The 12,741-nt window shown below is 31.2% G+C and overlaps 1 protein-coding gene across 1 annotated transcript in view; it reads right to left on the bottom strand.

Annotated features, from left to right (window-relative positions):
* LOC149409007 (uncharacterized) overlaps positions 1 to 10,193 on the bottom strand; it is a 71,062-nt gene extending 60,869 nt beyond the window's left edge. The window contains exon 1 of the mRNA XM_089650246.1: positions 10,060 to 10,193. Within this exon, the coding sequence (XP_089506372.1) occupies positions 10,060 to 10,129 (70 nt within the window). The 5' untranslated portion in view covers positions 10,130 to 10,193. The remainder of the gene's footprint in view (positions 1 to 10,059) is intronic.
* Between the last annotated feature and the right edge of the window lie 2,548 nt (positions 10,194 to 12,741).

Below are 12,741 nucleotides of genomic sequence, written 5' to 3' on the forward strand. Positions count from 1 at the left end.
TTAGATCTAATAAATATAACTTGTCCGCGTGTGTAATTGATTCGAGAATTGCTGATCATTTTATGACGGGACTAAATTTACAATACCATGACGTCAAAAACATTGAACAAAATGAAAAAATCACAATTCTGTCTCAAAGACGTGTTGATAAACAAATAAAAAAAATATAATTGGAATATTCTTTTGAAAGAAGTGGATTGCGTTACTCTGTATAATAAAATTAAAAATAAATTTAATGAAATCTATGAAAAAAGTACTGTATAAACCTCAAATCAGACCTAATGCCATAAATGAATGGATAAATGAAGATTTATTATCAAAAATCAAATTAAAAGATACACTTTACAAAAGATGGAAAAATAATCCTACAAATAAATTTTATGAAAGAGAGTACAAATGTAATCGAAACAAAGTTACAAAATTAATCAGTGCATGCAAATTAAAATTCTTCAACTCAAAATTTTAAAATTACTTTGCCGACTCTAAAAAAACGTGGGACGAAATAAACAGATTGTTAGGAAGAAAGAGCAAAAGTAATTGCGACCAAGTAATATCAAACTATTTAAAAAAAAAGAACAAATGACTGAACAATCCAAATGGACTCTTTCCCATGGACTTTCAGCGATAGGCCAATTATGACGCACTGTTAGCTTTTTGTACCGACTGACACATTTATAAATAATATCTTGATTCATACCTAACCTCCAAACATAAGAACTGATTTGACTATATCATGATGACCATAATGTATTAAATTTAAGACTTTAGACGAGATTCTGGTATTACAATTCTGTCACCAAATATAAGACCGACAGTAAATTTCTGAACTTGAAATTGTTTTTAATTTCTGGACTTGACAAGTTTTCAATCCAACCGATTGAAACATACTTCATGACTTTACATAATATTTCATCTTTTGCAGAATGACTTTCAACTTCTGAAATGGAATTAAGGGTGTTGACATGTATACAAAATTACATTCCTCTACATTAAATTGTTGTTCACTTGGCAAACGTGACATTACATCAGCTTGAGGAATTTTCAGTCCTTTTTTAAAAACTAATTTATAATTGTACGCGGACAATATTATAGATCATCTTATGAGACGTAATTCAGCTAAAACGGGGACTTTTGGCAAATAAAGATCAGTATATATAGTAAAATGACGACCAATTAAATATTTATGTAATTTCTTGATTCCAAAAATAATAGCAAGGGCTTCCTTGTGCAATTGGCTATAATAGCCAAAGATATTTGCCAAAAGTCCCCGTTTTAGCTGAATCACGTCTCATAAGATGGTCTATAATATTGTCCGCGTACAATTATAAATTAGTTTTTAAAAAAGGACTGAAAATTTTGATTAACCCTAAATTTTTTGAAAAAAAAAAATTAAAAAAATGTTAGTAGGAAAGGATGATATTATGTATTGCTATGTTGGCAGTCCTGATGCGTCACGTGGGAGATAAGAACTAATGTGCAGAGTGTCAATAAACGTCATAGGTCTGAGTCAACTGTCTTTTATTCTTCAATAATCCCCTATATAATACTATATAGACTACCAAAAGGCTTTCGATAGTGTCCCGCACTCGTGGCTGATCGAAGTATTAAATATATATAGACAATTAACCCTATTATTATTAGCTTTTTGGAAAATATTATGTCCTTTTGGAATACCAATTTACTTTTCAATTTAAAAGTCAAGAAAAAGTAATACCGGGCATTTCAATTAAAATAGGGATTTTTGAAGGAGACTCATTGAGTCCTCTTTGGTTTTGCTTAGCAATGAATCCTCCATCTAAAATGTTAATTAAAAGCAAGTTTGGAATAAAAGTTAAGGGTAATACAAGGGAGAGTAGTACAATTTCGCATTTATTATTTTTCGATGATATAAAATTATTTTAGAATTCTGAACATAATTTAGAGAAAATGATCGAGGTAGTTAAAAACTTGACGGGGATGAGAGTATATTTATAAATTTCCAAATTACTAGTATGAAAGGGGATGAGGTTTGTTTATTTATTTATTCATTAATTTACGGACAATATGTCCATTAAAACCATAATATTGACACGAATAAGAAAACATAGATGACAGTGAATGGAGAGTACATGAATGTGAAGGGCAAAGACAATGTAAAATAGAAAATGTACATAGAAAGTAACTACAAGTCAGAGCATCAATAACGAAGTATTTAGGAATTTATTACATTACTTTATTTTTTTATAAGTATTTAGGATACCCACAATCAAATAGATTAGACCATACTAGTATTAAAAATGATATTTGGATTAAATTTAAAACTAGGATCAGGAAATTTTTAAAATGCAATCTATCTGCTAAAAATTTAGTAAAAGCAATAAATACTTGGGCAATACCTCTATTAACGTACTCATTTTTCATAATTAAATAGTCCAATACAGATTTAGATAACTTAGAACGATTAATTAGAACTACGCTAACAAAATTTAATTACCATCATCCAAATTCAGTTATAGAACGAATTAATTTACCTAGAAATTTAGGAGGTAGAGGAATAGTCAAAATAACTTCTTTGAAACATTATCAGGTAGAAATGCAAATATTTTTTTTTCCATAGGAAAGCTCATAGCTCAGAAATGCACAAAATAATTTGCAAGGCAGATAGAAACATTACACCTTTAAATTTATACGACGAGAATGCCAACATTTTTATAAATCCCAACCAGGAATTATTAAATTCCTGGTCATCTCAATCAAAAGTATGTTGATAAATTTTCTTCAAACAAATGGTTGAGTATTGGAGAGTTGAGGGCAGAAATAGAAGGATTTATGCTTGCCATTCAGGATAGAGTCGTTAATAATAAAAATTGTAAGAAGCATATAATCAAAGATACAAATCAAAATGATGATTTATGTAGAAAATGTTTGGATTTTCCGGAAAATATAGAACATATAACAATACAACAATAAACTGTGTATACCACGATATTTGCTCTACCGATAAAATCATAAAATCTATATTTAAAACCGTCATATTGAAAATTAAATGTATTGGAGGTGATTCCTTGGGTCACATTTAGTGTACAAACTTCAAACTTGGTTATAATTCATTAATTCTACAGCGATTACAAGTTTCTTAATTTTCGATCAAGTGACATTTGACAGTGACAGTTCAATCCAGTGTTTATCTGTGCTAAGAACTGTGACTGCTTATAGCAAAACTTTTACTGCCTATTACAAATAACATAAAATAACAGTGAAACATCATCAACATATCATACATCATCAACATGAATAATACCTGTCAAAAATGTTCCGAACCAACACTTTCAGACGAGTCTATTTTTGTGTGCGTAACCTGCAAGGAGACATTCCATCTGCAATGTGGAGGTGTGACGGAAAGTACCTACCGTCGCCTCTCTAAGGAGCGGCGTGCCCTCATAAAATGTAAACAATGCATTTGTGTCACACCGACTGTCAAACCCAGTGGCAGTTCACTTATTGATAGTGAACTACTCGCCAAACTACTCGAACAAAACACGCAAATTCTTGCCACTCTAGCGGGGATGAGCAAGCAATATGAAGACATTCTTCTTCGCGTCCACGAGCTTGAGGACACTAATAACAAGCTTGAGAAAAAGAACACCGGCCTCGAAGCAAGAATTGAAGTATTAGAAAACCAAATGGAGCAAATAGACAGGCTAAATAGGTCTAAAAACGCTGAAATCAGGGGGATCCCGGAAAATAATGGGGAAAACTTAAATAACCTCATATTCAACATCCAAAAAACTACTAATTCAAACGTGGAAATGAACAAGATTGACGCAGCTTACCGCATCTCCCAAAAAATACCTAAAGACCAATGTAGGCCCATAATCATATCATTTAAAACCAGTATTGACCGTGATGTTTTCCTGTCAGACATAAAAAAGTTCAACAAACAAGCTAACAATAGAGAAGAAAAACTCAACACCACCCTCGTCGGAATTGCAGGACCTCGCTCTCACATATACGTCTCGGAACACCTGACGTTTCGTGCGAAACACTTATGGTTCCTTGCACGTAAGGCTACACGGGAAAACTTATATAAATTCGCCTGGACCCGTGGAGGGCAAGTGTACGTCCGTAGAGATATTGGAACACCAGTCATTATTATCAATGACAAAAACAAACACATCTTATCTCACACACCCAATAACTTGTAAAAGAACTGTAACTATTGTATTTATGTTTATAAAATATTTTTTACTTTACTCAAAATTCATTAACATCACTATTTTAACTATTAATCTCAACCTATTATATGAAACAGAAGGGCACAGGTATATGGTTACAGGGGAATTTAAATTATTTAATTTGTATTTCTCTAGTTTTCTTTTATCTCTTTACCCAAACACTACATTTAGTTTTAGCATTAACCAATATAAATCTTGTACTATGTATCTTCAATTCATAGTTACACTATATGCCTGCTATAATTATGTAAAATACTTACAACAACTAAATCCCTATAACACCTATGTACTTTACATGCTTATGCTTATGTTTTATTTTCTCTATATACTTATATTTTATATGCTTATGCTTTATATGCTCGTGATATATACTCGCAACAACTATATGCATACTCTGTATACTTATGCCAATGTTATGCATACTTTTCACGCTTATGTTAAATATCCGCAACAACCAAATCCATATATCACTGGTATACTTTATATGCTTATGTTTTATTTTCTTTATATGCTTATGTTTTTTAATCTCTTTAAGCTCATGTTTTGTTTTTTCTTTATGCTTATATTTTATATTATTTATATGCTTATGTTATGTATTATTTATATGCTCATGTTATACATTCGCAACAGATATAAGTACATTTTATTCGTTAATAGACACGATACCGATATAATTATAATAACGGAGCGTCATTCTTTTAATTTAATTCTTCATAGTTTTGGCAAGCTTATGGATGTATGTGCTATCAATTGCCCTAAATGAATTAAAATTAATTTTAAATGGATGATTTTATAGCTAGCCAAATAGAAAATTTCTACAAAATCCATGAATACGAATGTGCAAGCACAGAGACATGTAATGAATTTTTCCCACACAAATTTAACGGTCTATTCATATTACACCAAAATATTCGTAGTATGTTTCAAAATTTTGATGAATTTATTATTAAAATCAATAATCTAATATTACAACCAGACTGTATAATATTAACAGAGACATTTACAAATGATGAGTCACCAGCCTTTCAACTTCCTAACTATACATACATCCCAACTAAAATAAATATCAATAAAAATAGTGGAATCGCAATATTCGTTCACACCAAATTCAGTATTGTCACGACTTTAGAACACCCAATATTACTGACTAACTGTATTCAAATCGAAATTAAACTCGATAAATATATTTATCACATAATTGCCATTTACAGAACACACGAATCAAATATTTCACATTTTATAACTCAACTGAAAAATATATTACTACCGCTTAAAAATAAAACCTGTTTTATCGCGGGTGATTTTAATATTAACATTAACGAAAAATCAGAAAATATTTTCAAAAATGAGTTCCTAAATTGTATGACTGAATTAGATTTTAAATCATGCATAAACAAAAATACTAGAGAAATGCACGGACAAAAATCGTCTTGCTTAGATCATATTTGGATAAACATAAAATTACAAAACCTATATAAAATCAAAACAATGATTTGGCAAACGAATATTACTGACCACCACACTTGCTTATTATTGTATGATAATGAAATAAAATCACAAATTAAGGCTCCAATTACTATTAAAAAAACCACAAATATTGCCACTTTAGAGAAAAAATTGAAAGCAGAAACTTGGTGTACGATACTACAATCTAACGATGTCGAACAATGCTCAAATATGTTTGAAAAACAAATTATGGATCATATTGAAACCTCCACAACAGAGGTCTCATTATACACGAATTCAAAATTCAGACGTATAAAACCTTGGATCACTTGTGGCCTAATAAAATCTATCAGAGAAAAAGAAAGGCTATATAAAAATACAATTAAAAATCCACACGATGAAAATGCTAAGATAGTTCTCAAAAAATATAGAAATAAATTAACAGCTTTAATTAAAAAAAGTAAAGACAACTACTTTAAAAAAATAATCTCTACTTCAGAAAACAATCTAAAAGTTATTTGGAAAACGGTAAATTATGCAATTGAAAATAAGAAAAAAAATAATTCTATAAAATATTTAAAACATGAAAATAATATCATAGATGTATCCAAAGACCCAAAACTAACAGCAAACATTTTTAATTCTTACTTCTCTAAAGTAGGAAACAATCTCGCTGATAAAATCACTAAATCTGTACACACACCAAAAACTATAACAACTAATACCCAAAAACAAAATACACTATCCACTTTTAAAAAAACTACCGAAACTGAAATACAACTTGTAATAGAAAGCATGAAAGACGGATCCTCTCCAGGTTTTGACCACATTTCTGTGAAAATTCTTAAAGAAATGAAAATGTATCTACTGAAACCACTAAACCACCTTATCAATCTCAGTCTGACTAAAGGCATATTCCCAACAAATTATAAAAAATCTATAATATCCCCTATCTTTAAAACCGGCGACCCGCAAAATGTTTCAAATTATCGACCGATATCACTAATATCGAATATAGCAAAAATATTTGAAAAGATTGTGAAAAAAAGGGTTGTTGATTTTCTAGAAAACAATAAAATATTACATTCCAATCAATTCGGATTCTTAAAAACAAAAAGCACACAAGATGCAATAGCAAATGTAACATCATTTATATACTCTGCACTTGATGAAGGAAATAAATGCGCAGGAATATTCATAGACCTAAGAAAAGCATTCGATAGTATCTCACACGCAAAGCTTATCAAAAAACTGAAATTAAATAACATCAATGATAAAGCCGTCCAATGGATAGAAAGTTATTTGAACAATCGTGCACAATTTGTTAAAATAAATGACCAAACTAGCGACCAAGAAACATCAAATTTTGGTATCCCACAGGGCACCGTGCTTGGACCAATATTGTTCATTTTGTATGTAAACGACATATTTATTCAACCATTGCATGGCCAAATTATCTCTTACGCTGATGATACAGTCCTTATAATAAAAGAAAAAACTTGGGAAAAAATTAATCTAAAAGCTACAGAAGACATAAATAATCTAAAAATATGGTTTGACAATAACCTCTTGTCGTTAAATAGTGATAAAACATATGTCATTCCTTTCGAAATTAACACTAACATTGTACCTCCAAATCTTCAAATATTCTTACATAATCATTCTCTCGCACAACACGATACTAATCACTGCCAACAAAAATGTTCACTTCTGAAAATAGCGGATAAAATTACATATCTTGGAATAATCATAGATAAAAACCTAAAATGGAAAGATCACATCGACCATACAATAAAAAGAGTTAGGAAGTTAATTCATATATTCTTACGGATACGAAACTTTTTATCAACGAAAAACCTATACTCAATATACTACGCATTAGTACAGTCTATTCTTCAGTATGCCATTATCAGTTGGGGAGCAGCTTACAAAACTAATCTGACCCCCATAGAAATTGTTCAAAAACTAATAATAAAAATTATACTAAAAAAACCTCCAGACTTCCCAACTGACAGCATATTCGAAGAATTCAAAGTTCCAACATTTAAAAACTTATTTATAAAAAATTCAATTATACAAATTATAAAAGAAAAAGATAAATACGCATTTATAACTGAAAATCGTACTAGACTTAAACATGTATTTGTGTGCCCCAAATTAAACACTTCTTTTGCACAACACCATTATACTCACTAAGGAAAATTCTTTTTCAATAAACTACCAATAGAAATCAGAAGCATTAGGAACAAAATTCAATTGTTGAACTCCATCAAAAAGTATTTTAGAGAATGTCACACTAAAAATCTTACTTGTTTTTCTTCTTACTGAATACATATATGTTTACATATTTTAGTTAACGGGTCTGATTGCCATGTGTCTATATTACCTACACATACATATATATTGAAATACATGATTATAGTAAATAGTAATTATAATTATATGAAATGTATTAACTGTATTAACTGCATTGTATTAACTGTACACGTGACTTTATTTGTACATAATATGTGAAATGTTAACTCTTCTTCCATCCACAAGCTAAGGCTTTTAATGGAAGACCAGTAAAATTATAATATAAAAAATGTAACTAACTAAAAAAAAATAATAAAAAAAAAAAAAAAAAATATTATATCGGGATGTTCTATATTAGCACCGTCCGAGTATACATTTCGGCACAATCAAGTTTTAAAAATAATTCACCAAAATTTGGTAATTAAACATAACTTGATTGACTGCCGTAATATAATACCATATTATGAATACGAATCAAATTCATGTTTAGAAAAAGAATTTTATAAAATATATTATGATAAAACTATACCAACAGACCGAACGATTAGTCATAATAGACCCGATATAGTTTTAAATGACTAAATTAAAAAAAAACTCATATCATTGATGTCGCTATTCCAAATTCCTGTAATATTCAAAAATCTGTTAATGAAAAAATAAGAAAATACACAGATTTAGGAAAGGAGATAAAAAGAATTTGGCATTCATTTGACTATAAAAACATTACTATTTGTAATTTCGGCTACTGGCATTATACCTAGCTCTCTCATTAAAAGTTTAGGCGTATTAGATCTATCAAAAAAATTAAATGTAAAATTGCAAAAATCAGCCATTTTAAATACATGTAGGATTACGAAAGATTTTTTAAATATTTATGTTGAGGGATCAGTAGGATTTATAGGCCCTGTTAGAAGTTCTACCGAGCCGAACCCTCTGATATGAAAATATCTGGAGTCGGTGAATTATTTTCCCATTTGATCTCTGGTGAGTTGACGTTTTGTTTTTGTTTCATTTGTGGAAAAGTGTGTGGAAGGTTTTAGTTTTTCCTATTGGGAGATTTAACGCGGACATAAAGTCGGAAATTATAATAAGGAGGTAAGTAAAATTTGTAAAACGCCCTTGAGGTGATGATCACAAAAATGGCGCTATAAAATGTATAAAGTTGGTGTTATAATATGGGTGTGTGTTGGCCTTGCAAACATTAAAATTACTCGTTAATAGTACGCAGAAATCCTGTAGCTTTCAAAAGAATTTGTATATTTCATGTACAATATTTACACGATGATGCAGTACATTTTCTTTTGACTATCACAATAGGCTAATGCCCGTGTCATGCATAAAATACTTCATTAATAAAATATAATAATTGAAAGATAAAAAGTATTAATATGAAAATAAGAAAATCTAAGATAAAAACATACAAGAATAAATAAAACTAAATGCAAATATAGAAATTAAAAGTTAGGTGAGAAATAAAGAAAAATTATATTTTGATTGAAATAGAACTGAAAGTTGAACTAAAAATTGTAGTATTCTACTACAAAAGTACATGTTTAAAATTCGTGCCATATAAAAAATTGGAAAGAAGGTTTTATAGAGTAAGTTATTTATCTTATTTTATATATATATATATATATATATATTATTTTTTGAATAGTTTTATGAGCTTAAGGAGTTTTAGTAGAAAGTTCGTCCCCTTTCAAATAACCAACGTTTTATTCTCGTAATAAAAAGGGAGTTAGAATTATATGACTTTATGCCGGTACTCAATGCATTATATATATTTGTTACTATGCTATAATTTACTAAGCATGTTGAACAGGATAAATGCAATAAATTATTATAAGCTATAATTATTCGCCTGTAATATAAATATAAATTGAAAATATTTCCCGAGTAAAAATAAATGTCGCCGACGGGAATTGAACCCGCGCCTTCTGATTTCCGGTCAGACGCTCTGGACTCAATTTGTATTGATATTACAGGCGACTAATTATTGCTTATAATAATTTATTATCCCTTGTGCTATGCATAAAACCCTTGTCTTATAAACATTAGTTTATCATTAAAAAATAAGAATAAATACATTTTGTAATATACATACCATGTTCAAATTTATCACTTTCACTGATTCCACAAAAACACAAAAATAATAAAAATTTCACTAAAATCATTTTAGCAAGAATTAAAACGACGCGTCGCCAGCAACTAAATATCACTGAATCCGCATTAATTACACAAGAGATACTAACTTTTATGAGCGAATGAGCGTTTTTTCGCCGCACAAAATAAAGAATATATCAATTGATAAAACTCGAGTGATCAGCAAACATTGGTTTTTGAGCTCAAATTTCAAATATTAACCAGTAATATCAGAAAAGGTTTTTTTTACTAAAAGGCATCTATTTTTTTATTATATAGTTAAACAGTTTCGACTTTCCGCTACGGTCCTCCACGGTCGCATCGAACGCCACGACCTAGTCGCGCCATCTCTTAGGTTGGCTAGTAACCAATTCAGAGAAATGTGTGCGCGTGTGTGCGTGTATGTGTGTCACCAAATGTTAAAAGAATGCATTGTCATCGACAACAAGTTTATCTGCCGAGTCTCAGTTCGATCAGATGTCGGAAAGTGGGTTGATTTACAAGATTTGCAGTCATTCATTCTAGACAACAAAATCAAAATTCAATTAGATGTATTCAAGAAAGCTATCAGAAAATTTCCATAACACCGGTACGTACTTAAAATAGTTGATAAATTAATTACCGATACACCTTTTGAATAATTTTGTTCAAACCCTAGTGTTATGAGTTGCCCATATCCTCCGTAAAACAAGCATCCTTACGACTACAAATCATAGAGGATACACCGCAACATCTATCACATAGCAATAAAGTGTAAAACATGCCTTGGTCACGTGCAATCAAAAGGATCACCTTATATGGTGATCGACGATAAACAGCAATAAGCGCTAATGAAAAAATCATGCCCCTAAAACAAATGATTAACTACGGACGAGGGGGAAATAAGAGACGGAGAGACGAAACTGGAGGGAAAGCGGGAACACACAGCGGGACTGCACTTGAGTTGGGAGAACTCGGCACTTCCGGGCAGAGAGCCGTGGACTTCAGGTGGGAGTCAGGAGACGAGCAGCCGTCAGCTGTGTGGGTTATTACCCACACATAGCTGTGAGGCTGAATGCAGATTTACTCTGGAGGGTTGAACCACGCGATGGACACGAGAGAAGAATCCCGAACGTCCCACATCGGTTCACTTTTAAGCGCTTTTAAATATGTGGTACCTCTAACAAACGTAATGCCGGAGATAGAGTAAACAGAGCCAGTAATTTCCAGCGCACACTTGTTCCATGCAATAGTTTACGATAATTTAGTAACTAACCTGAACTAGAAATCCCTGAGATTGTTATTAATAAAACAGAGAAGTGTTTTTTTATAACACTACACAAAAAGAGAGACTACGACCAACTGGCCTAATTTTAACCAACTTCTCATTTTTTCAACAATAACAATGTGTAACCTGACATGACGTACTGTCTGTAAATTTGTTTGTGTGTTCTGTTTCCGCTTCAACATGGTGGCCGTGTTGGATTCACATAATCAATATCATAGTACCTACTTTGTGACGTTACTGTGGGCAAATTGTATTATTCCGTATTTGACAAATAAACCCTGTTAATTTAAATATGATATGGTTTATAATTAAGTAGGTAGGGAAGACCGGGGATTGTACTATGTACCATGGATCAGTAGTGACCCAAACGTAAAACGATGTTACTTCAGGTCCGGTTTTAAAGTATTTATTTGAAATGACTGTTGGGGTATAGTTGTACCGATTTATCGGGTGATGATTGTACCGGTACAATTGACCCCGTGCTCTGTGAGCTACAGCTCCTAAGTCTTATGATCTCAAGTGCGTGTCCGTTCGTAACATTTTGTCCAAACCCTTCTCGCTTTATGTATGCTTGTTCAAAAACAATTATTAAGTTTTTGAAGTCTTATCGAGATTTTAATAAAGCTATTGTATTTTTATTTCGTCAGATGCCGCGAAACAGAAAAAGATAGCATTCAATAGCAAACTGGCTAAAATCTGTCGCTTAACACAAACAAAACTGAACTCCTAAAATTTTGTCCAGTATAAGCTACACCTATAAACATAAATGTTGATAACAATCATATCAAACCTTCCCAATCTTGTTCACTGCTGGGAATACAACTAGATGCACGTATGGACCATTGTAATAGTGTTGTACTAGTAGACTATTGTAATAGTGTTGTACTAGTAGACTATTGTAATAGTGCATATGCTGGCCTACCTAAGAAACAATTCAACAGAATCCAGTCCGTTTTCGATGCTGCGGCGAGAATGATTTTTGGTGAATCTAAGCATTGTCCTATAACCCCGCTTCTAAGGGATCGTCTTCATTGGCTTCGATGCCCTGAAAGAATAGAGTTCAAGATCTGCTTAATGACCTTCAAAGCATTGCAGGGAATGGCGCCAGCCTATATATCGGAATTATGTGTCCGACAAAACCTAAGCGATAGACAGCTTACTCTGAGGTCAGCAGATCTTTTTTTTATTTTTTATTTTTATTATTTATTAACCAATAAATTAACATACATTTTTTTTGGTATAATCCACCTCACTAGGCTGAGCCTGTTCTGAGGTGGCGGGAGTTTGATTTAATTTTAGATAATGCGAATTTACATAGAATCAAAGATGTAGATAAAAAGATATACATAAAATATAAATAAAAAAAGATATATAATA

Source organism: Hesperophylax consimilis, unplaced genomic scaffold (genome assembly GCF_061612785.1).
Source record: "Hesperophylax consimilis isolate HC1 unplaced genomic scaffold, BYU_Hcon_1.0 scaffold_39, whole genome shotgun sequence".
Classification (NCBI taxonomy): domain Eukaryota; kingdom Metazoa; phylum Arthropoda; class Insecta; order Trichoptera; family Limnephilidae; genus Hesperophylax; species Hesperophylax consimilis.